The sequence below is a fragment of the Thalia democratica genome, chromosome 4, assembly GCF_965202585.1.
Source record: "Thalia democratica chromosome 4, ktThaDemo2.hap1.1, whole genome shotgun sequence".
Taxonomy (NCBI): domain Eukaryota; kingdom Metazoa; phylum Chordata; class Thaliacea; order Salpida; family Salpidae; genus Thalia; species Thalia democratica.
This window is the reverse complement of record NC_139168.1, coordinates 15,498,163-15,520,742: the sequence shown is the minus strand read 5'-3', so window position 1 is coordinate 15,520,742 and position 22,580 is coordinate 15,498,163. Positions and strand designations below refer to the sequence as shown.

Below are 22,580 nucleotides of genomic sequence, written 5' to 3'. Positions count from 1 at the left end.
TTTTTTTAAAGAAGTTAATGTTGATTAACAGTATTTTATACTTCGGCTGTTACAATTTTTCTTAAAGATTTTAGATCAGGGCGAGTAAATTTGATAAAGTAAGTATTTTTACGTCAAATTTTATACCTTGTGATATGTACAGTTTAAAAAAAAATTATGGTTTTAATTCAATTGGTAATACGTATTTTTAAAATGATACTTAATAACACTAGTGAGCATAGGCAGTCCAAACGATGGAATCAAAACGTTGGTATTGATAAAAATTTCAATCACATATGATATCATTAGACAGTTTTTTAATTCTTGCTCAGGATATTTTCTTTCTGAAAAAGTTTAAGGGTCAATCGCTGGAGTTTTGACATTTGATAGTTAAAAGTTAGTACCCTAAATTATGGTATTTTTCATAAGAGCCTAAAAAACATCAGCAATTAAATTTATTTTTATTAAAAATTTTGTTATCAATGAGTCTGTACGACTTTTTCACAAATTGATAATGTATAGATTAGATGTATTGAAATTTAAATGTTAAAAGGTTATGACAAAAATACAAATGTATTCAAATAAAATTTGAATCTTATATTTTTAATCAATTAAACTCAGGTAACAGTCTAAATACTTAGACTTCTTTAAATTGTATACGTATTTACCAAAACAAAACTCTGTAAGCACTATCAGTTAAAAGACAGTTATAGAATTAACTTTTGTAAGCAAATAAATTAATTAGATAGAAAGCAATCAACTTTTCAACTTCACTGCAAGAAGAATTATTAAGTTGTTTACTTTATGAAAGTTAAAACATTTTAAAGCCATCTGATTTTTAAATCTTTAAAATAATGATTACGTATATTTACTATAACTCTTAATAAAATATTATGGTTAACTTTATTCACTTTTGTACCGTGAAAACATATAGTTTTATTAATATGTTAATAAAATAAAACTAAATTGTAGTTCATTTGTTGATAATTACTAAAATTAATAAAATTATTGCAGCAATAGTATTGAAAAAAAGTTTAATAACTTTTTTACAAAAACATAGCTTGTAAAAGGAAACATGCTTTAGTAGACAAATTTAGTAAAAAAAAAGAAGTCTGTCACAACATTAATTTAGTTGTTTAGCATTTAAAACAAATTAACTAGATTTATACTTTTTTATATAACTGACCAATACTACATTTAACAAAACATAAACTTCAAACCAGATTTTTTTTCTAAATTCCAAAGTTGCAATGTTTACCATTAAATGTGGTGTCGTAAAAACTTAGCATATTTTCCAATGTTTTTTTATTTAGTATCAATTTACAGAAGCAATTAATAACTTGCCACAACTTAACACAAGCAGTTATAATCTTCAGCTGTTTACAAAATGTCTCAGTTTGATAAGAGCGAGTTGGTCAATCGCTGGAGTTTTGACATTTGATAGTTAAAAGTTAGTACCCTAAAATATAGTACTTTTCATATGAGCCTGATAAACATCAACAATTAAATTTGTTTTTATTAATAAATTTTGTTATCAATGAATCTGTACTACTTTTTCACAAAATAATGTATAGATTATATATACAGTAGACTACCGCTTAAGTACGCAAATTGAACCCGACCAAAAAGTGCGTACTTAGCACGGGTAGTGCGTACTTTTTGACGACATAGTGTAATATAAAATTTAGTTGTTTGTTTTCTTTTTTACAACTAGCCACCAAATAAACAAGTCTTTTTATTTTAAATAACACTTAATACATAACTATAATCTGCAAAATTTTTATATAGAGGTTGGAGTTAAAAAGGTTGGAGATCAATAACCACCTTGAAAGGAAAAATATACTTAGTAAGTTTTATCTTGAAAAAGCCTTTATGTTAGTGAAGGTGCAATTATAAAAATTTGGCAGAACCGAGATGAGATTAAAAGACGATCTGCTGACATGTCTGAGAAAAGAAAAAGCAAAAAGCTAAGATTTTCTTCTGCTAAGTACCCTGAGTTAGAGTCTCAGCTTTATGACTGGATTTCAGTGATCAGGAAAGCAAATTTGCCAATTTACCTTCGATCATAATTGCAAGAGCCAACGAGATTGCAAATAATCTTTCTTTGGAAGATTTCAAAGCATCATGGATGTGGCTTTTCAGATTTCGCGATAGGAAAGAGCTTCAAGGAGTTTACCTTCACGGTGAAGGTGGTGAAGTGAACAAAGAAGACCCAGCTTTGCTCGAACAATTGAACAAGCTGTATGATGAAATCAAAACATATGATGCTGACAGAATTTATAACATGGATGAAACTGGAATCTTCTTTAGAATGATTTCCAACTACACCTACATTTTGCCTAATGAAGATGTTAAAACAGCACGTGGTCGCAAAAAGGCAAAAGAGAGAGTTTCTTTGATTATTTGCTCGAACGCAACAGGAAGCCACAAATTGCAATGATCAATCATTTTTTGTTTATTCTGATTAGATAGCTAGTCAAGCTAAATTTAATTTTGTATTTTAGTACTTAAAACCATCAGGGAACTTCTTAGGATTTTCAATGCTGAAATGAGAATGGATTCTCGATTTTGTCTTTCTGGATAAGTGCGTACTTAAGGCGGGGTGCGTACCAAAAAAAGTGCGTACTTAAGCGGTAGTCTACTATATTAGCATTATAAATGTTAATAGGTTATGACAAAAATAAATAAAAAAGATCATTTTTTATATCTTAATTTCAGAGTTGCCACAAAGTCAATAAATCTGATACAAAAATTTTCTTTATAAGAAAATTTATCATCACTAAAAACTCCATTTTGCTAAAGTTATTATCAGAAAGTGTTGCAATTTATATTTTTTCAGGGCCTAATTGAATTTTTGGAATAGATTAAAATTTATTGTTAACTGTATTTTTTTTAAGTAATTGGTAATGAAAATTTGTTTAGGTTTTAAATAAAAAATTCAAAGTCTGAATTTTTTGTTCAGCTTGATCTGTGTCAACCCTGTAAGTTTTAAATTTTAGATTTAACTTGAATGTTTTTACCAGTAGATGAATCGTAGTTTTATTTTTTTCTAAAATAGAATTACTAGTAAACGTACGATTTAAAACTTTCTGTTGATAACTAGAAAAGTTTTGTTTATATTTTACTATTTTGAACGTAAGTTTATTTTATTGTAATTATTATAAAATTAAAAATAAGATTAGTCACAGTAGAAATAACGTTCCATAACACGAATAAATTTTAATAGCAACAATGTAAAGAGTACTAAGTATACAAAACCCATCAACTGTGATATATGTATTATTCTAGAAGGACTTTTAAGAAAATTAAGCGTAACGATGCAAAGTGTAGAAAGTTTTAGAGTATTTTGTATAAAATAAAAGGTACAAGTGTACAGAAAAAAAAAATTATCGTCAACTTTAAACGCTTCTCCAGTTTATATATTTTAATACGTTGTAATATTATCTTTAAAAAAAAATCTTTTCACCAGGAACTTGAAGCTGAACTCGACACAAAATAAAAATTTGACATCAACTTTGATCTCAATGACGTCACAGTATACCATTTTAACAAACATCGTTTTAAATAAAACGTATGAATAACACATTCCTGCCTCTTAGACGCTTTTTTTTTCTCAATCCCACTTTTGGCTTTCAATAAAAGTTTTTGACGTCAGACCGTTTAGTTTTAGGGAACAACCTTTTTTCTTCAAGACTAGAAACGCAACTGATTAACATTTAAAATTGCTTTGCTACAGTACATGTTAAACTTAAAATCACGATAAATAGAAACAGTGTGAATATAATCAGTACTGGTAAAAAGTTTACATTAAAGTAATAATTATCATTATAAAAGCAACTATATAATAATTAAACAAAAAACTATATTCACAATATATTCAAAAAAATATATTAAATTCTATCCCTATAGAAACACTACAACTACTAAAAAAAGTTTTTTTTTAATTTCATTTGGTGTAAATTAAATTTAACTACTGTCACTGAACTAATTTAAAACTAAGCGATTTAAAAACCATTAAATGCAAAATGTCTAATGATAAAATATTTTATATAGTAATTATAATTTGTTTGAAAACTTTTTACAAAATTTCAACTGAACTTAAAATAAAATATTAGGTAAAGTCTCTTATTTAGCTTAATTAGGACTAATTAATATTTAATTACTTTAATGAAAGTCATTGAGAACTATGCTAACTTACTCTTGTCTAACCTCTTATATACATTTAAAAATGTTTTTTTAATACTGTGATTATTTGATACTTAGTACTTTGTGATTTTGCATATTTCTAATTGAGCTCATACGCATTCTATACAACTGAAAACACAAAGATTTAAATTTTAACCTTTTAGTTATACTAAAAAAAATTGTTAATAAAGTTGTCATTTAGCAGGTAATTGGCAGTCATTAACTTACTTTATTAATTAGCACTAAACTTAACATCTTACTTTTACAGTTGAGGCTTTTATTTGTGATGAATCAAGTTATTGACAAAATCATCGTTCACAATCAAAACCTCGTTATCAATGAAAAGGTTTAAAAATTAATTTACTTCCATTAAATCCATTAAAAGTCATATGCAATAACCTAAAACTTTATTAATAAGATATTTTCCTGAAATATCTTTTTGAGTCTTTTTATAAAAATGTTAACAACTTATCATCTAAAATGTCCTGGACATGACGTTAGAAGGTATCCAAGTGGTGTGCGACTCGATAACCGAAAAAAAAATTTCGTGCACCAGGTCCTAGTACCAAACATCCTGATAGCTCTTTTTTTTTGTCCTTCAATAAACAAACAATAAAATTATTTTTTTAGAGAAGGTTAAAATTAAAGAATAGTTTTACTATTTACTAATTTAAGTATTTTTGTTTAAAAATATACTCTTTAGTAGATATACAGACGAAAGTTGTAATTCTTAATGCAAAATAATAACAAAACTGAAAAATCTGATATTCTGTAGAAAAATATAAAAGAAGGTGCCAAATTTTTTAGATTTGAAGAAACTAAAACAACTTTCGATTGAAAACAAGAAAACTGTAATGTATAACTTCAAACAATCTTATGCAAAAATTTGTGCATTGATTGCAATTATTACTTATTTATCGCTGAGACCAGATTTTTTTACAGACATAGTTTAAAAATTGTTTAGTTAGCAAATATTACGAAGCACCAGTTTATTATAGCTTATTGAACGACAAGAAAAAAGACTCTCAATAATATTAGGTTCTAGATTGTGTGCACGATGAACCGTTCGGACTTTAGTAATAATAAAATAGACCAATAAAGTTCTATAAGTTAAAGGGTTATTATTTGATACAAAAAACAGTTTTTGCAAGATCGTTTAGAAATAGTGTTTTTTTTTCTTTCGTTTTTAAAAATTCTTTCTGACAAAGAAAGCTTGTTACAATTTTTATGAAAGAAGTACGTTCACAGGTATCATTCTAGCTTTTATCAGTTTTGGTGATTGTATGATAAGCTATATTTATAACTTGTATGATCCTCTGAGTCAGCGGCTCTTCATATTTTTTCATGTTCACCCCTTTTTCGCAGGTTTTTATCAAATTTTGCCCTTTTTTGTAAAGTAATTACCAAATTTACCTCTAATATACAAAATGATGTTTAATTTTGGGAAAAAAACTTTTTTTTATGAATTGTAAGCTTATCAAATTTACAAAAACCTGTAATTTAAAAGTTTATTTCACTTAAAAATTACAGTAAAATACTAACTCATAAACTAAAAAGAAAACTACTAAACATTAATTTACATAACTTGTAATAAAGAAAAGTTACCCCTTAAAATATGACAATTTAAACTTAGTAGTAAACATACCCGAGCCATGCTTAATTTTAGAAAGTTTGTACGCCTTGATTATAAATATTGAATTTATTATTAAACATGTGTATATCACAATAAACTCATTATTATATTTTTGCAGCATTTTATACCTAATAATAATTAAGTAAAGAGTAGATGTTTTTTTTTTCAGATTTAAATGTGCAATCAGTTATGCTGTAGTTTTCTACGTCAAATAAATATATCACTAACTAATAAAAAGTTTAATTAATACATTTTAAATAATCTTAATAAACAAAAGCTGTATTAGTCGAACTTTTTTTACATTTTTGTATTTTAGTTTAATTTTTCAGAAATAATGGTGAAGTGAAAAATTAGTAGAAATTTTAAACTACAAGTTATTAAAGATAACTAAACAGTGAGATGTATATGATCTTCTATTAAGCTTAAGTATGTTTTTATTGGTACAAGAAATATTAAAAGTAGTTATTCTAGATATCTTCAGCACATCTGAGAATTCTTTACAACATCATTCAATAAGTGTAAGAAACTTCAAAATTTTTGATAACTTAATGTAAAAGTTGTTCTAGTTTATTTTACTGATTTACCTACAACTGACTAAGCATAAACTTTACATATAATTTAATTTCTCTACAACAAGCGATTTTATTAATTTTTAGAATGAGTTATCAATTTGTAAAATAATTAATACTCTAAAATAAACTTCAGTATGTCATAAGGTGAATGAACCGCTGACAGTGGTAGCCAACAATAAAAACAAAAAGTTTTCAATACTGTTTTCTATGTGCGCAACTGGACTGTTCTGACAATTTTTTTATTTTTGATTGTTTAGATTTAAAAAAGTTACTCAATTAAGAAGTTTAAATGAAGAATTATTAATTAAGTCTCCAGTTTTTAGTTGGCATAGCTTTCTACTGCTGACAATATACATTTCAGAATTGCCACTCTTTGGGTCAAAAAATCTTACCTGAGTAACCTTAAACTTCCCTAAGTTTCCCTAATTTTTTTTTAAATTTCTTAAAAATGTTATAATTTATAAAAAATTACAATGTTAATTCTAAGAATAATAAAGAGCTAGCCGCAAGGCTTATAAATTTTTAATAAGCACTTAAAAATAAATAATATTAACTGTTTTGATCTAGATATAGAAAAGAAGTCCCTGAGATTAATAAAAAAAATATTAAAATTTCCCTGCAATTTTTAGAAAAAGCTGAAACTGCCCTGAGTTTCCCTGAGTTAAAAAAAGAATTAAAATTCCCTGAGTCTCCCTGAGTTCCCTGAGTGTGTTGCAACCCTGATATTTACAACTATAAAATCAAACTAAAAAAAAGAACTATAGTCAGATCTTTTTTTTTTTTAATGTTTATTAAACGTGACCTTATCGTTATTAATTTAAAGTTTGTTTAATTTTTAAAGGCTTATAAGTGAAATTAAACCTTAGAATATCTAACTAATGCACTTTAAAAGTATACATTTATGCTTATAAACATTTATTTAAAGTTTTTTTTTATATCATAGACAAATATAAATGTTAAAAGTAATATTTTACTACTAAACTAACAAGTTTAAGTGATTAGTAATCAAAAAATATTCAAACTATATAATTTTTTGCTTAATTATCTCTAATCTTACAAAGTTATACTTGTTATGTTCAACAAATTTCTCGTACAATGATAAATAAACTAAAATTAAATAGTAAGTTGTTAACATTTAATTCTGTAACTAGAACTGTAAAGATTTACAATAATCAAATATTTCTAAATTTTGAAAAAGTTCTACATTTGAAAAATTATAGTTATAGAATTGTGTTGTTTATTAATTTTGAAAGTTTTTTTGATAAAAAATATTTTTAAATTTGTTTTCTAGAATGAAAAGTAACATAAAAAGTTTACTTAATTATGTATAAAGTAAGGATATATAAACAAATATAAGTTTCATGTATTCCATATTTTAAAACATTTTAACTCAATTTTTCAACGAAGTCATAATTTAAACCGCTATACTAATTGTCAGTATGTAATTAACATGTAAGTATTAATCCGTTTCGAAGACAATCTGTATAATATATACATGTTTTTATAATAAAAAACTTAAACTGTTTTGTCACGTTTAAAGTTAACTCTTTTTCATTCAACTACATACATCATTTAAATTTTAATAAGATAAATATACTTTCAGAACATTAAAATTAACAAAACGATTAAATAGAAATATCTACAAAACACGATGAAAACATTTTACTAATCCGTTCAGTTCATCAAGTTACAACAAACTTAATTTTCTAACAACTTTTTTAATTAATGAAATTTAGAAAAAAATTTTTAGAGAAGTACTTTGATGTCTTACTTATAATATAATAAAAAAGTTTTGTTTTATGCATGCTTTGTCCACAAATGATAGTTGTAAATTAATAGGCTGCAGTTTTCTATAAAAAAGGACTAAGTAGTATAAATTTGTGGTTATGATATAAATTAAAGGTTCTAATTTTGAAAAAAAAAAAGATTGTTTTTCGAATCATTTTGAATATCTTCATAGTGAGAAAAACAACGTTGAGGCATAAAATTAATTATCATAACTGTTTTGTAAAAGTTTACTTATCTTAGAGATTAAAAAAATCCTACTGCCAGGGATTTTTTGATAGTGATTTATTCAACTTGCACTGCATTTTACCGTCCTTGCCTTAGGTTAAGAATCGCTGGTCTAACTAAGCAGAGTATATAGTTTATTGAACGACAAAAATACCATCAAAATATTTGATCCTAGGACCTGGTGCACGAAAAAACTTTTCGGTTATCGAATCGCACACCACGGATACCTCAATGTCTTGTCCAGGAGTAAGGGATTACATTAGAATTGAAATTGAAAATAAAAGTTTAGTTGTTGGTGTTATACCACACCATAATTAATGTAAAATCTGTAATAATTCTATCGGTCATGAATGTACAGTAATTAAGTAAACCAAAAAGTTTAATGTTCTAAAGCCTTATATAAAGATATAAACAACTGTAGGCATAAATTCAAGAAATTTAAAACCTCTGAAATTAATTGTTACTAATATTTTTTTAATCTGGAAAGCAGAATATTTTTTACTACTTTATCTCATGTAATTATATTAAAGTAATATACAATAAACATAAACTTACACAAATAAATTTAAGAATAATGATTTTTTCTAAAAAAAAAATAAATTTATGTTTAATACTGTATTTAGAATATAATTTACAAAAAATAAAACTCTTATCTAAACTAAAGGCTTGTATCTATCGAAGTCTTAAATTAATTTCATTTTCAGGTCATAAAAAAAAACTTTTTAATTAAACAGGAAAATTTATATCTCATAAGAGTTTCAATTTCAACTATGTAGTTAAATTAAAAATAGTAGTTTATATTTATTCTGAACTTATACTTAATCAAAAATGTTAGTAATACGTTTGGGGAATTTAAACTAAAAAGTAGCAAACTCAAAAAATTATGCAGCAGATAGCTAATTTAAATATGTACTACCAAAAAATAAAACTTTTATGATGCAACAATACTATCATATATAGGATTTCCATAAAGATAAAAGTATAACCTTTTTAAGTAAGAAAAAAATTCAAATAATTCTGTTAAAAGTTAGTCACCACTTTAGTTTTTTATTGATATTAAAATTTTTTTAAGTTTTTTATGGTAAAAAAATATCAGACTTACTCTTCTCTTTACAACAATAATTATTTTTAAAAGTCAAGCAAGCAATTCTTCATAGTCTGTAGTTTTACCTCAAAGTTTTTATTAACAATTTACTGAAGTATAAACTAGGTATTTTTACATTCTCTAATTTAAAATTTTGAGGGTTTAATTTTTTGAATGTTTTCAAAATCATCTGCTGTCATCAGTTTTTTATAAAGTTTAAGATTAAAAAAAAACTGATAAACAATTTTCAATCTGCAAATCAAAAAATGTTTTACTTCATGCCCAGTTTTACTAAACTTTGTTATCAAAAATCATTCATATTTAGTTAGAAGCCAAGTTTTTAACTTAATAAATAATCTAATTTGAAAAAATATATAACTTGAAGCTTACTATTAAAAAACAAACTCTACTAGTATCATCTTTTCACCATGTGGCCTAATTGTGTAAGGGTCTTAATTATTGTCTTGAAAAGGCCTGAATTGACTATGCTAGATTACAACCCATGGCCAAAACATATATGATAGGTGTTTATATATTAAATCACATAATATGTGCGTACACTTTGATTCAATTTACTTTTTTTAAAGTTTTTCAGCTTTATTTTAAATAATTTTCAGATGTTTTTCAAATTAAAAACATTACCAGGGGTTTGCTTTGCTAATTATTACTAAAGTGTTCAAAAGTAGATGCATTATTTAGTATATACAAACAATATCACTAAAAGTAAACAAAATATTTGAAGTGACTCATTGTTGAAACAACACTATTATTAACAGTCGAAGAGACTTCTATATTTTTAGCTAAAATTTCGTTGAGTTACACATGTTTTATTTTATTTAAAAAAATAAAAATAAAAAAATTATTGAAAATAAAGCTGAAAAATTCTTGTAAACTGAATCAAAGAATGCCTACATAAAACTAAGGATAATCATAAAGGACAAAAAAAATTTATTTTAAAAAGCCTGGATGCTAACAACAAAGCTTGAATAAAATATTAAAGAAGCCAATGGCCGCCCTATTTGTGTATTTTCACTAAAAACAGATAGTGTAATGTCACATTATTGATTAAGGGCATTGGGGCTAAGGTCCATTTTTATATGTTGTTTTTGTTTTGACAATTTCAACTAAGTTAGCAGTTGATTTTTAAGGTTTTTTTTTCTTAAGTTTATTTAATATATTACTTATATGAGTACATATCAGAGAGAACAATAGGTTCATCACAAAAATTCTGAATTAAAAATGCAGAAAAGTACTATTTTGAATAAGTTGATTTTTCTGCCACAGTTTTAAGCAATAGTTTTTAAACTTATTTGTTTTATTTTATCTTGATGAAAAACAATTCTATAACAGGAATGTTAAACTGTTTAAATAAAATACATTTTTTCTAAAAAAAAAACTGTTCTTTTTTAGGTCATAGAAATCTCATTTATATTTTTTCAACTTATTTTAATTAGATTTTGTGAATGCCTCAGTACAAATCTGCCACCAGTTTAAAACAGTCCTGTATCCAATGCATTGCAAAAAACCTTCCCTTCTACTGGAAAATATTTTCAGCAGGAAATAAAAAATTGTTCAACAAACCTACAAAATGTGAGAGATCAGTCCAGTTTATATTGGGACTGTTCGACCAGTTACCCCCAGAGGCAGCCCAGCAGCTGTTCGACTGCGTTTGCAAGTCAAAACTGCATGTGAGCTATCAAAAGCTGCTCATGATACTGAGCATCAGATTGAAGAAAGTTGATTTGAGCAGCCTCACTGGCTTGCAATCGTGGAAGATAAGACATGCTCTTGTGTCTAGGTAAATGTGATTTTGTTCTTTTGTTGTACTGGTCTTGAAAATTAATAAACTTAATTTCCAATAGTTTTTAAATTAAGAAAAAGAGGTTTCATTCATAAGAAAATAAAAAACATGTTTTTGAAAAAAACATAAGTATAAGCATTTATTTTTATAAATACTTTTGTCACAATATGTTTTTTATTTCAAGGTGTTAACTTTTAATACATACCTCAATAATAAAAATACTCAAAAATCAAAATTTTTTGAAAATATTCAGCAACCATAAGTATTTTTTTCAGGTGTGTGAATCTCACTGAAATTTACTTCTCACCCAACCTTGAAATGCAAGAAAAACACCTGATCAGCATCATAAATGAGTTTGGCTGCAACTTGAAAGTCCTCGACTTGTCAGACCACTGCAGCAACAAAGTGCTTGCTGAGGTGTCCAAAACATGCCGCCAGCTGGAAAGTTTCTCTGGCAGCAATGAGAACTGCGATTTCGCAATTCTCTTTCAACGCAAGGGTGGAAAACCCACTCGTATCTGCAGGACTGTAAGGCACTTTCAAACTGAAAACAGCCTTGCTTTTGAATTCATAGACTCACTGCTGTTCAAGTGGGCTTTGAACTTGGAAACTTTTTTGTTTTGGAGTGATATGAAGACATTTTTTGACGTCATCAACAACAGGTCAACCCAGCTCAAACTGAAAAGAATTCCAGAGCTGAAGGTACATCATTATAAAACATGGAAAAATATGCTGCATTTGCTTCCTTGCATAGAGCAAATTCACTTGGCACCTTCCGTAGCAAAAACAGTTGAAACTTTCCATATATTTGAGTCTTTAAACAAAAACCTGACCTGCTTGACTCTGTCAAGCCATTGCCCTCTAGACTGGCTGTTTCTAGTTGGCAAGCTGTTTACAAACTTAAAGAGCTTAAGTTTGATAATAAGTTCTTGCCAAAACAGCGAAAATGAAAATGCTCTGCTGACCCAATACTACCAAAACACTGATGTGGATCGTTCCGAAATTTTCAACAAATTGAAGGAGTTTAAGTTTCATGTTCAGAATGATGATTACAACACTCACATGCATTTGTATTTTCAAGGGGTTACAACTCATATCAACAGAATTGTGACAAACTCTGCAGGTTCACTGGAATGTTTTGAGATGAATAACTACAGAATGGCAAGTGTGAATGATATAATTGGCAACTTTATTAGCTTGAATGACAAACTGAAGTTGAAACGTGTTAGTTTCAACAGCTGCCACAAGCTTAATACTGATAAAATATCTGAGCTGGTTTCACTGAGGAACCCCATTGAGGTTTTAAAAGTGGAAAACTGTTTTAGTGCCAACACACACAGACTTTTTCAAATCAAAAAGTACATTGATGATAATAATTTAAATGTTGATTTTATTTATTCCTAGGTAAAATAAATTCAGTTCTGCAATGTATTTTGTGTAGTTGTTGTACTAAAAATTCTTACAAATTTAAAACTAAAATATTGGGAAAAATGTTAATATCAATAATTGTTTTCAAAAGCTTGCTTAATTTGAAGTATTTTTTTTTTGATTATTTATTTGTTATTTTTAATTTAAAGTTCAGCAATCCTTTCATACTTTATTTACAATTAAATAGACATTGTGTAGTGCAATTGATATGGAACATTTAATGACTTATTTTGATTTAAGTTTTAAGCTGTGTTATAAAGCGTTTAGTAATTAACTTTTAACGTTTTCCAATTAATCTTATAGTACACTTTAATTTTCTATTTATAGTACAAAAGTGTTATTATTTTTTTCATCTTATAAGTTTTTCTGTTAATAATGTCTGAACTTAATGTTTATATTTGTTGTTTTACACCAAAAATAAAACAGTTAAGCATATGCAAATAAGCCTTTCCACTGTCTTTAAGTATATGCCAAACTGTTTTTATTTTGCTTAGAAATTTTTACAATGAAATATACTCGATCGTTTATTTTTTTCAAGTTAATACTTTCTTGAGTGGATAACAAGGTGTAAAGTTGAAATCATGTTAACATTTAATTCTTTGAAGTTTTATGAAATGATATTTCAATTGAAAATAGAGCATTGTGCTTAAGGTTGAATAAACTAAAGTTGTTTCTTAGTTGTTTATTCAATAATAAATTTTTAGTCTAACAAAAAATGTTGTTTAGATACTTATTAACAGTTTTGAAGCAATTAAAGTTTTCTGCTGTCAACAATCATGGTAAGTTGTTGTATGTTATTTAATTTGTAACTTAAATAACTTATAAGTTGATTACGTTGACTAACTTTGGTTTAAAAAATAAGAGCGTTTGTTTTCATTCTTTGTCATAAAAGTTTATGAGTTAATTTAAAATATCAAAACTATCATGTTATATATAAACAACTACAGTTAAATGTATAGCTTCATATAATTTTTACTCGATTTACCAAAATAGTTTCTGTAGCATTTATTATTTAATAAAGATTAAAAAGTAAAGTTTTGACAAAGTAGATGTTGTAAGTAGTGAGTGTTCAGAACAAAAGTGGTCAAAATGTTTAAAATAACATTATGTCTAATATGAGTACTTAAAGTATGATTTATAAGACATTTTTTCAAGACTATAAAATCTTTTATTACCTTTTGAGATATTGTCTGTTTTGTAGAATGTTTTCAATATAGACACAAGGATTGCAATTTTCAATGTCAATTGTTTAGGAAATTTAAAAGTTAACTGAAATTTTATCTACCTTTTTTGCTTTTCAAGATCAAAACCATAAATTTCTAGGATGGATTTTAAAAAAATGAATTTCAGTGTTGAGTTTTTAAAACTATTAGAATTTATTATGATTTTCAAATCACAGAAATAAAGTTTTTGTACAACAACTAAAATATTATTTTTGTAGTTAATGGATTTACTTTTAAACTCTACAAAAGGGTTTTGTTGTAAATTAGCGCTTGAACTAGACTAAAAAGTCCTAATTAAGTTAGATAATATATACTAACATAATATTTTTAAAACAAGTTATAATAAACAGTTGAACATTCGTGCATTGAATGAAACACAAAAAGATAACGAACAAAGAAAAACTAAAGAAGCCTTGGTGAGTTTTAAAAACTATAATAAACGTTTACAACTTCTACTTGATCTTAGTAATTTGTTTTGTGTTTCTAATTAAATTTTTTATCTTCAACATAAAAGTAATCGAAAATAACTAATAATATTCAAAAAAAAAATCCAAAAATATTTAAATTACATTTAAAACATTTTTTTTTCAATTCTATAAAATGATTATTCTGAACACTAAACTTTACCAGGAAAGTCATGCTAGGAATTTGTATACAAAAGGCCTGGGATACATGCAGAAAAATGAAATAGAACTAGCTGCCGAAACTTTCAACAAAGTTCTCAAGACTTCACTGGTTACTGAAGTAAGTTGAAAAAAAGTTGAAGAATATTTGATTAATTAGATATGAAAATTATACTTGTTGCTATTTTTATGATTCTTAAGTATAAAAGCTTGGTTATCAATAGTTTGTTCTAAATGTACTTAATATTTATTCTGAAGTGTTTTTAAAAATCGAAAAATAAAAATTTTAAAATGTATAATGTATTTATTGTTTTATACGCAGTACACTAAGTGTTTAACAACCTAGAGAAGTTGTAGAAAAACTACTAGTACAATTATTAATTAATGATGTAGCAACAACTGTTATAACCAATTAAACTTACAGGCTGTAGAATCACATTTAGATGAATCAGGTGAAGCAATAGAAGAGCCACTAGTGACTCCCGGACTCATAATAAAATACTCAACTCACAAAAACCTGGCAAGCATCGACATGCTGAAGGGAAATAAGAAGCAAGCCATGCATCATTACTTGGACGTGAGTCGTATTGATATTTGTATGATTATGTTATGTAATGTTGGAAAATAATAATAAATGATTACTTAGATATGGGTTGCATTGCAATTTATTTGTATGAGTATGATATGTTATGCTATAAAAACATCCATAGTTAGATGTGGGTAAAAAAAGTGAAAAATAAAAGTATAAACAGCAGATTGTTTAAACTTTTTTATTATTTGAATTGTGATATCGGTTTAATAATGTGAGTTCTTATGAAACAAATTCGTACTGCTTAGTGTATTCGATTGATTAAATTTTGTTTAGTTTTAAGTATACTAAAACATAAAAAAAGTTTATATCAAAGAGCACAAACGTAACAATTATATTTGTCGTAACTGTTTAAAATATTGTTAAGAAATTTATAAAAAAAGCAATATTTCTTCTTTATAACTTTAATTGCACATGCCAATATTTATTTGCTATAATTTAATCATGTTAAGTTCTGAACAAGGTAGAAAAGAATACAAAAAATAAATTCAATTTCAAGTTTTTGAAATTGCACTTAAATAATACAATTTTTAAAATATACTTCTTAATAAGTACGGTGTATATTTACTTTAAATCTTAAATAAACCAAAGAGCTCAAAACTAACAACGTTTTTAATTGTTGTGTAGAATGTTGCTAAAAAGTTATAAATAATTTTTTTATAGCAATTTATTTTTTCTCAGGATATAAAAGTGGGATTAAGTTCATGAAACTTAAAGAATAAATACCAAACATTAATTCAAGTTATAAATTTTACTGATATTTTCAGGCGGTGAAGTTGGACCGCACAGACGTGACATTGTGGCTGACGATAGGCGAGCTCGCTATGAAGCTGGGCAAGCTGTACTGCGCCAGGAACGCTTTATCATTTGGACTGCAGAAGAACATTCATCACTGGGGAATACTGGACAACCTCATATCAGTTTTGTACGTCATGAACAATTTCGAATGTTAGTTGTTGTTGTTTTTATATTGTTATCAATTCGATGTATTCTGTGTATTATGAAATACTTGGAAATTTTAGATAATCTGATATCTGTTTTATATGTCATGGACTAATTTCGAATGTTAGTCATTATTGTATTGTGTCAAATAAAATACTGGACAATCCCATATCGGTTTTATATGTCATGGACTTATTTAGAATGTTTGCTTTTGCTTTTGTTTATATTGTATAAACAACAAACTGGGTCATTTTTAAAGATGTTTAATTAATTTATCAAGTATTGTAAAATAATTGCTATGATATTTTTTATTATTTTAATGATTATAATGTAAGTAATAAAAAACTGAGAAGTTTGTTATTAATCTCACATAACTTTTTGATGTTAAAATGATTTCAAGTGTTAATTAAAGATTGTCTTTATTTTTATGTTTGTACTTTTTACATTGTATAACACTCTTTTAAGCTTATTAGAAAGCAAACATTTTGTACATAATTAAGCCCTACGTACTTTCAAACAATTCATAGAATGGTTTTGAATTTCAATTTGTTAATTATATTTTACCACAGCTTGTCTGAAACTGATAGCAATATGCCTGAAGAGAGAACCGGGTTATATAAAAGCGTACGTCTACAGAGACCTCATTTTCAAATATTCACCAAATCTGAAAAGAGAAGAGTATAAGTATTTCAAGGAATGGTTGGTTTAAAACTTTCGTTTCTTTATCATCAATTTTTGAGCTAAAAGCCTGTAACTTTTTGTAAATTGTATAGCTTAAAAATTCAATTATTTACTGAATTAAATAATAACAGTCTCTCAATATTATTAATTTCTGACTGAAACTTTTGTATTTAAGCAAAATAACTGTAGTAAATGCCATTTAGAACAAGTTATAACGCAGTTAAAACACAAAACAAAATAGTAACAATTGATGAAAAAATAAACATTTTACAGCCCAGATTGCATTTATGATGTTGAGATTAGCGACGAAGACGCGAAAGAGGTTCGAATAAATTGATAAAATAGTTTATTTAAAATTAAATATATTACTGCGAAAGAGTTTTGAGTTTAACTATTTTTATTTTTTAAACTAGGTTGAAGTAATAGATTTCAAAACATAAGTTGTACGTCTAACGTATAAGTTATAAAATATACTTAACATATATTTTTACCGTAAAAGTTCAGTAAACTGGGTTACTTTTGACGATGTCATACCAGTTTATTTGTCAATAACAATTTTAAATGATAGCATAAAAAATGTTGTATTTTATTGATTTATTAAATATCTTAAAGTAATCACTGTTTTATTTTTTTTTATTTCTATATTTTAATGAGTACATCATCTCAGTACATCGACGAGGCACGCCAGTTGAGGGAACGTCACCTCGAAGCCATGAAAGTTCCCCCTCCCAATGACGTCATAGTGGACAATTTGCCGCGTCTCACCTGGGTTCGTTTGATCTTTTCAATTAAAATATTGGTTCATTTTGTTTTTATATTTTATGGTGTAATTTACATCTAGTTTTTTATGTTTGTAAGTTGCAAGTAGTGTTTATACTGTTAAATATTATATTTTTGTATATTTTTCACGTCTCACTAGGGTTTGTTTTTTGTTTTTAATACTTTCAAATCAAAAGTTGGTTTTCATTAGTGTATTACTTGTAAGCAGAAAGTAATGGTAATTCTAAAGAAATTCATATTTTACACTGTTAAGTTCAACAAGGATAAATTTTATATTATAAAAAAAGTAATGTTTGTCAAAACTTAAAAAAAAAACTTTTTAAAATATTTATTTTTTAGCGAGTTGTAACTTAAATAAGAGCTTATTTCTCAACTTATTAATAATTTCCACCTTCATCCATACAGAAATGTCTCGGAAACAAATTATTGGAGTTGCACGATCACATACTGATACACCCGCCTGACGAACTGACCACTCAACAATCGAAAATTAAATTCAACATCGACCTTCAGTCCATGATGGACCAGACTATAGAAGACGTTGCTGCTTCTAAAGGTAATTTTGTTAGCTTCCTACATTATATAGTTAGTTGTCTGTTTTTGAAATTTATAATTTACTTAGTCAAGTTTGTAATTGTAAATTCAATGTTTGAACGTTTAAAGATAGTTTTATTAGCACCTATAAAATAAATGACATAATAAAACATAGTTGATTGTCTCTTTTAAAATTAGTCATTTATGTAACATGATTTGTAAAGAAAAAATCGAGTTGTTTTCACTTTTGTTTAACTGTTTTACAAGTTTTGATTTTAATTTGTTTTATTTATATTTAAGCTATATAGAAACCTTGTAAACCTTATGTATTTTATCTGGTTTTAAGTATTTATCACACTGATTAAGTTAGTCATGTTTTTTATCATTGAAATAAACATTTTATTGCCTGTATTCTTTGTAAAATTGCAGCATTTTTTCACTTGAGTTCTTTATTTAAATTTTATTTCTAATAGCAATATACAATTCATTTAGGTTTATTTTTTTAACAACGAAGGACAATATGTTACTTAATTGTTTTATTTATTTTTATGTTTTTAAATTAAATTTAAATTTTAACAAGTTTGGAGTTATATTTTAATATAATTTTTTATTATTTTTATCTTGAACAAAGTGAAATATAAATAAAGTTTTGATATTCTGCTTAAAGTCATTATTAAACTAACAAATGAATTTTTTTATTGATTATAGTGAAAACTGTTTTTTGCAATTAGTTGATGTGTTAAAGAAAAGTTTAGTTTATTTAAAATTTTATAATATTTGTAAGATATGTGAGATAAGTGCATTTGAAATAACTTTTAGGACAGTTTGAAATTTTTAGGAAAACTGTTTTTTCTAAACTATATGTTTATTTAGCAACAAAATTAAGTTTTTACCCAATTTAGTTTAATAGCTCAAATATTCGGTAAGTTATGTATGTATGTAGATTTGAAGAATAAGACTTTAAAGATCTTTACAAAATTATGACGTCTTTCACCACAAACTATAGCTTAAGTTTATAGTTCAAAATAAAGTTGGATTTAAGTGAAGCAAACAAGAAGAAAAGAATATAATTTGTGGGGCAAATTAACCCTAACACACTCTATGTTAACAAACATCGAGTTATTAAGTTTACAGAACATGTTTTATCTTCAAAATTTTTTTTTATTGAAAAGCTCTAGCTTTGCATAGGAATATTTGGTCAATGCTTAAGAAAGCAAAAACATCAAATTTAGTAAATGTTATGCTTAATATATTATATTTTATTTGTCTAACAGTAAACTTTGCATATTAGTAAATGCATTATAGTTGAGTTTTAATATTTTGAATATTTATAAAGTCGAAGAAAACAAAATACTCAGTTTTGAACACAACGACTTTTACTTCTTATTAAAACTAGTCTGCTACTTTAGTTTATTTTTAAAACTTGTTTAGTAAATTCCTATAATTTAATTAAGATTAATTTATGTATTTTTGTTTTTATGTTATCAATGTTTGATAATTTTGATTAAAACTTTGTTTTACAAAATGCTAGTGGGAATCTAACTGTTCAATATTATTTCTAGTCTATTTTTTTGCAAGTTAAAACATAGTTTCAGTTTTTTTAAATCTCATACTTAGATTCGAAGAAATAGCTTAAATAGATAAATGTAATAGTATTCATTGTAACAGTAATAATTATAATAAAAAGTAATTGTCAAAGTTTTTTTAGTGTTTACTTTCACTAAAGAAATACAATAATTTATTACTTTTTTACTAGTTTTGTAGGTTTTGAAGTAAGTAGTGTTTTTAGTTTTAGCAATGTGTTTTATTTACTTACGAATACGAATTTTATAAATTTGGGTTGTTATGTGAAAATTTATGATATACTTGATCGTATGTGGATTTATAAAATCCTTGAGAATTTTTTAGATACATAACTTGTTTTACCACAAACTCTAGCTTACATTTTGAGTATATAAAAAGTTCGCAATTTGAGTTCCTGGAAGCTGTTTTTTTTTTCTAATTTTGAGATCTACCCTCCTACAACATATATTTTACAACTTACCAGAATTAAACATTAGAGCATGTTTTATGGTCAGGAATTTTTTGAAAAGCTGTTACACGGTGAGGGTGGGTACATATGGTCAACGCTTAAGAAGGAACATGTGTTAATTTTTTTTTTGTTATTTTGTAAACTTTTTTATTTGTCTAAAACTGTTTGAATGTAATTTACATACTTTATGTTCAAAAATAAATTTTTTCTGTTACCACCTTTTCTAATTTTCGTACCTAGATTTTAACAATTGCTTAATTATAATTAAAAAAAAATAGTTGCAAAAAAAAGACTATAATAAAAAAAATCTCGATTGTATTTAGGACAAAACATAGTATGTTTGAAATTATGTTTTATGCAACTTCTTTAATTCTTGTCAACTTAATTAATATATTTAGTGGTGTTATCACTATATTAAAGCATATTTTTTACATTAGTTGTTCTAACTTTTAATATTTTTTTATAGAAAAACCTCCCGGTTCTGCGTTGAGACAAAATTCTTCGTTTTTCGAAAACAAAAACGTCACGTTCGATCTCAGTGGCAACAGTGACGTCGCACAAGATGTTAATGACGTCATGGACGATATGCTGTGCAAGCTGGTTGCCATGGATACGGACGCGGAGGAAGTGGTTGCCAGGGAAGTGGTTGACAAGCTGGTCACTGACGTTGTGAACGAGCAGCTCAGATCAACTGCTACTTGTTTGTTTATTATTGTTTTAAATTTTTACTGCTTTTATTTGTTTTGTTCCTTGTTTTTTAATTAAAAAATGAAATTTAAAACGTTCAGATTGTTTAATTTTTCAGAAATTAAACATCTGACTGTCTGTATGTAAGCAGTTAAGTCGCCATGTTACATGTGAATTTTTCTAAACTTAGATTAAATTAGTCAGCTTTTAAAATTATCAAATAATTCATTTTTTCCAGCTCCCGCACTGACCATCAGCGATTGTGAGGAAGGCAAGAAAGAAAATAGCAAGAAAAGAGGGATGAAGAGAAAATTGAAACAATTAAACAGGTAGTTTATATCGTTACATTATTCAGATAAAAAAAAAGTCATTGAGTATGTTAAAATAGTTTGATAAGTTTAAGAAACAACACAAAACAAACTTGTTTTGTGTTTATTGTTTAGTTTCTTACTTGGAAAAAAATGGAATGTAAAAACTATCTTAAATCAGATCTAACACAATTTATTTACACTATTCAACATAATGTTGATGAGATTTTTATTACTTATTATATATCTACAGAGACGACAGTAACAAAAGGAGATCAGCAAGAAACAAAACAAAAGCTCCCAAATTCATATTTGATAAAAATCAAGTTCGTATCAAAGTTTGATTGATTTTTGAAATGAAGAAATGTACTTAAAAATGAAAAAGAGTTAAAAATTATAAAAATAATTGTTGTGAAATGCTTTACTTACAAGTTCACTTTTGCATGCTACTAACAGGGTTACCACTTTACCTGGAAACCTGGAATTTGACAGTTTAGGAAAAAAAACCTGTAAAATCCTGGAATTTGAGAAATTTTGAAAAAAACCTTTTGAAAAAAACTTTAACAATTTTAACATGTCAAGTAGTAACATTTCGTTTTAACACAAAAAATCTATCATATAGATAAACATTTTTTGTCATCATCAAAAATTTTTTTAAATAATAAACACATTTAAAATAGCTTAATAGTATCTTTTTAATGTTTTTATACTACTTAACACAGTTTCTTTCCTTAAACTTAACTTTAAACAAAAAATAAACCCAAAAATGTGTACTTTAAAAACCTGGTGGAAATTTGGAAAATCTGGAAAGATTTTGAAAAAACGAGTGGCAACCCTGTACTAAGTAAAATATGTTTTTGATTCTTGTAAAACTAGTTGAAATAAAAAAAAAACCTTATCACAAAAAAAAATCAAAGTTCACATTTGACAACTTTTAAGTATACACTTTAGAAATCAGCAATAAATCAAAACGTAATTAAACTAGTTACAATTCAATTTTTTTTTCAACTAACAAATGAATTCAGCTAAATTCAGTTTTCTGTATTTTTTTATATGATAACGAAACTATTACAAAACTAACTTTGTTATTAATTTTATGTAGACGCTTTAACAAACTCAACTTACAATGCACGAAAACATTATTTACCGAAGATTTTTTATTTGCACTTTTTTTATTCATTTTTATTTGTACTTTGTATTAGTGGATATTACTAAACATTTTTATTTTTGTTGTTTGTACTAGTGAATATTACTAGTTTTTTTTTGTATTTTGTTATATTAGTGAATAACACTATTTTTCTTGTATTTCTTGTTCATATCAGTGGATATCACCTTTAACAAAGGTGGAATTCGAAGACGACGTCAGCAAAACGGAATCCAGCAGCAAGTGTTACGTCACAATGATGAAGGAAGCCGGTTGTGACGAAATGATAAAGTTGTACGACGCGTCACAATACACTGACGCTGGTTTGTTTTATTGAATATG

General features: G+C 26.2%; 2 protein-coding genes across 2 annotated transcripts in view; both read left to right on the top strand.

The window, feature by feature from the left end:
- Positions 1–10,917: 10,917 nt before the first annotated feature.
- On the top strand, positions 10,918–12,671 carry LOC145833071 (uncharacterized). The gene is made up of 2 exons (XM_082940270.1): positions 10,918–11,264; positions 11,543–12,671. Exons 1-2 carry the CDS (start codon positions 10,930–10,932, stop codon positions 12,669–12,671), a joined length of 1,464 nt encoding a protein of 487 aa, XP_082796396.1. The 5' UTR covers positions 10,918–10,929.
- Positions 12,672–13,419: 748 nt separating this feature from the next.
- The window catches only part of LOC145833070 (calcineurin-binding protein cabin-1-like), a 67,823-nt gene continuing 58,662 nt past the window's right edge, over positions 13,420–22,580 (top strand). Inside the window, exons 1-13 of the mRNA XM_082940269.1 lie at positions 13,420–13,474; positions 14,269–14,334; positions 14,549–14,662; positions 14,966–15,118; positions 15,898–16,078; positions 16,642–16,771; positions 17,027–17,075; positions 17,421–17,522; positions 17,939–18,089; positions 20,566–20,799; positions 21,025–21,115; positions 21,348–21,420; positions 22,438–22,561. Of these exons, the coding sequence (XP_082796395.1) occupies positions 13,472–13,474; positions 14,269–14,334; positions 14,549–14,662; positions 14,966–15,118; positions 15,898–16,078; positions 16,642–16,771; positions 17,027–17,075; positions 17,421–17,522; positions 17,939–18,089; positions 20,566–20,799; positions 21,025–21,115; positions 21,348–21,420; positions 22,438–22,561 (1,471 nt within the window). The 5' untranslated portion in view covers positions 13,420–13,471. The remainder of the gene's footprint in view (positions 13,475–14,268; positions 14,335–14,548; positions 14,663–14,965; positions 15,119–15,897; positions 16,079–16,641; positions 16,772–17,026; positions 17,076–17,420; positions 17,523–17,938; positions 18,090–20,565; positions 20,800–21,024; positions 21,116–21,347; positions 21,421–22,437; positions 22,562–22,580) is intronic.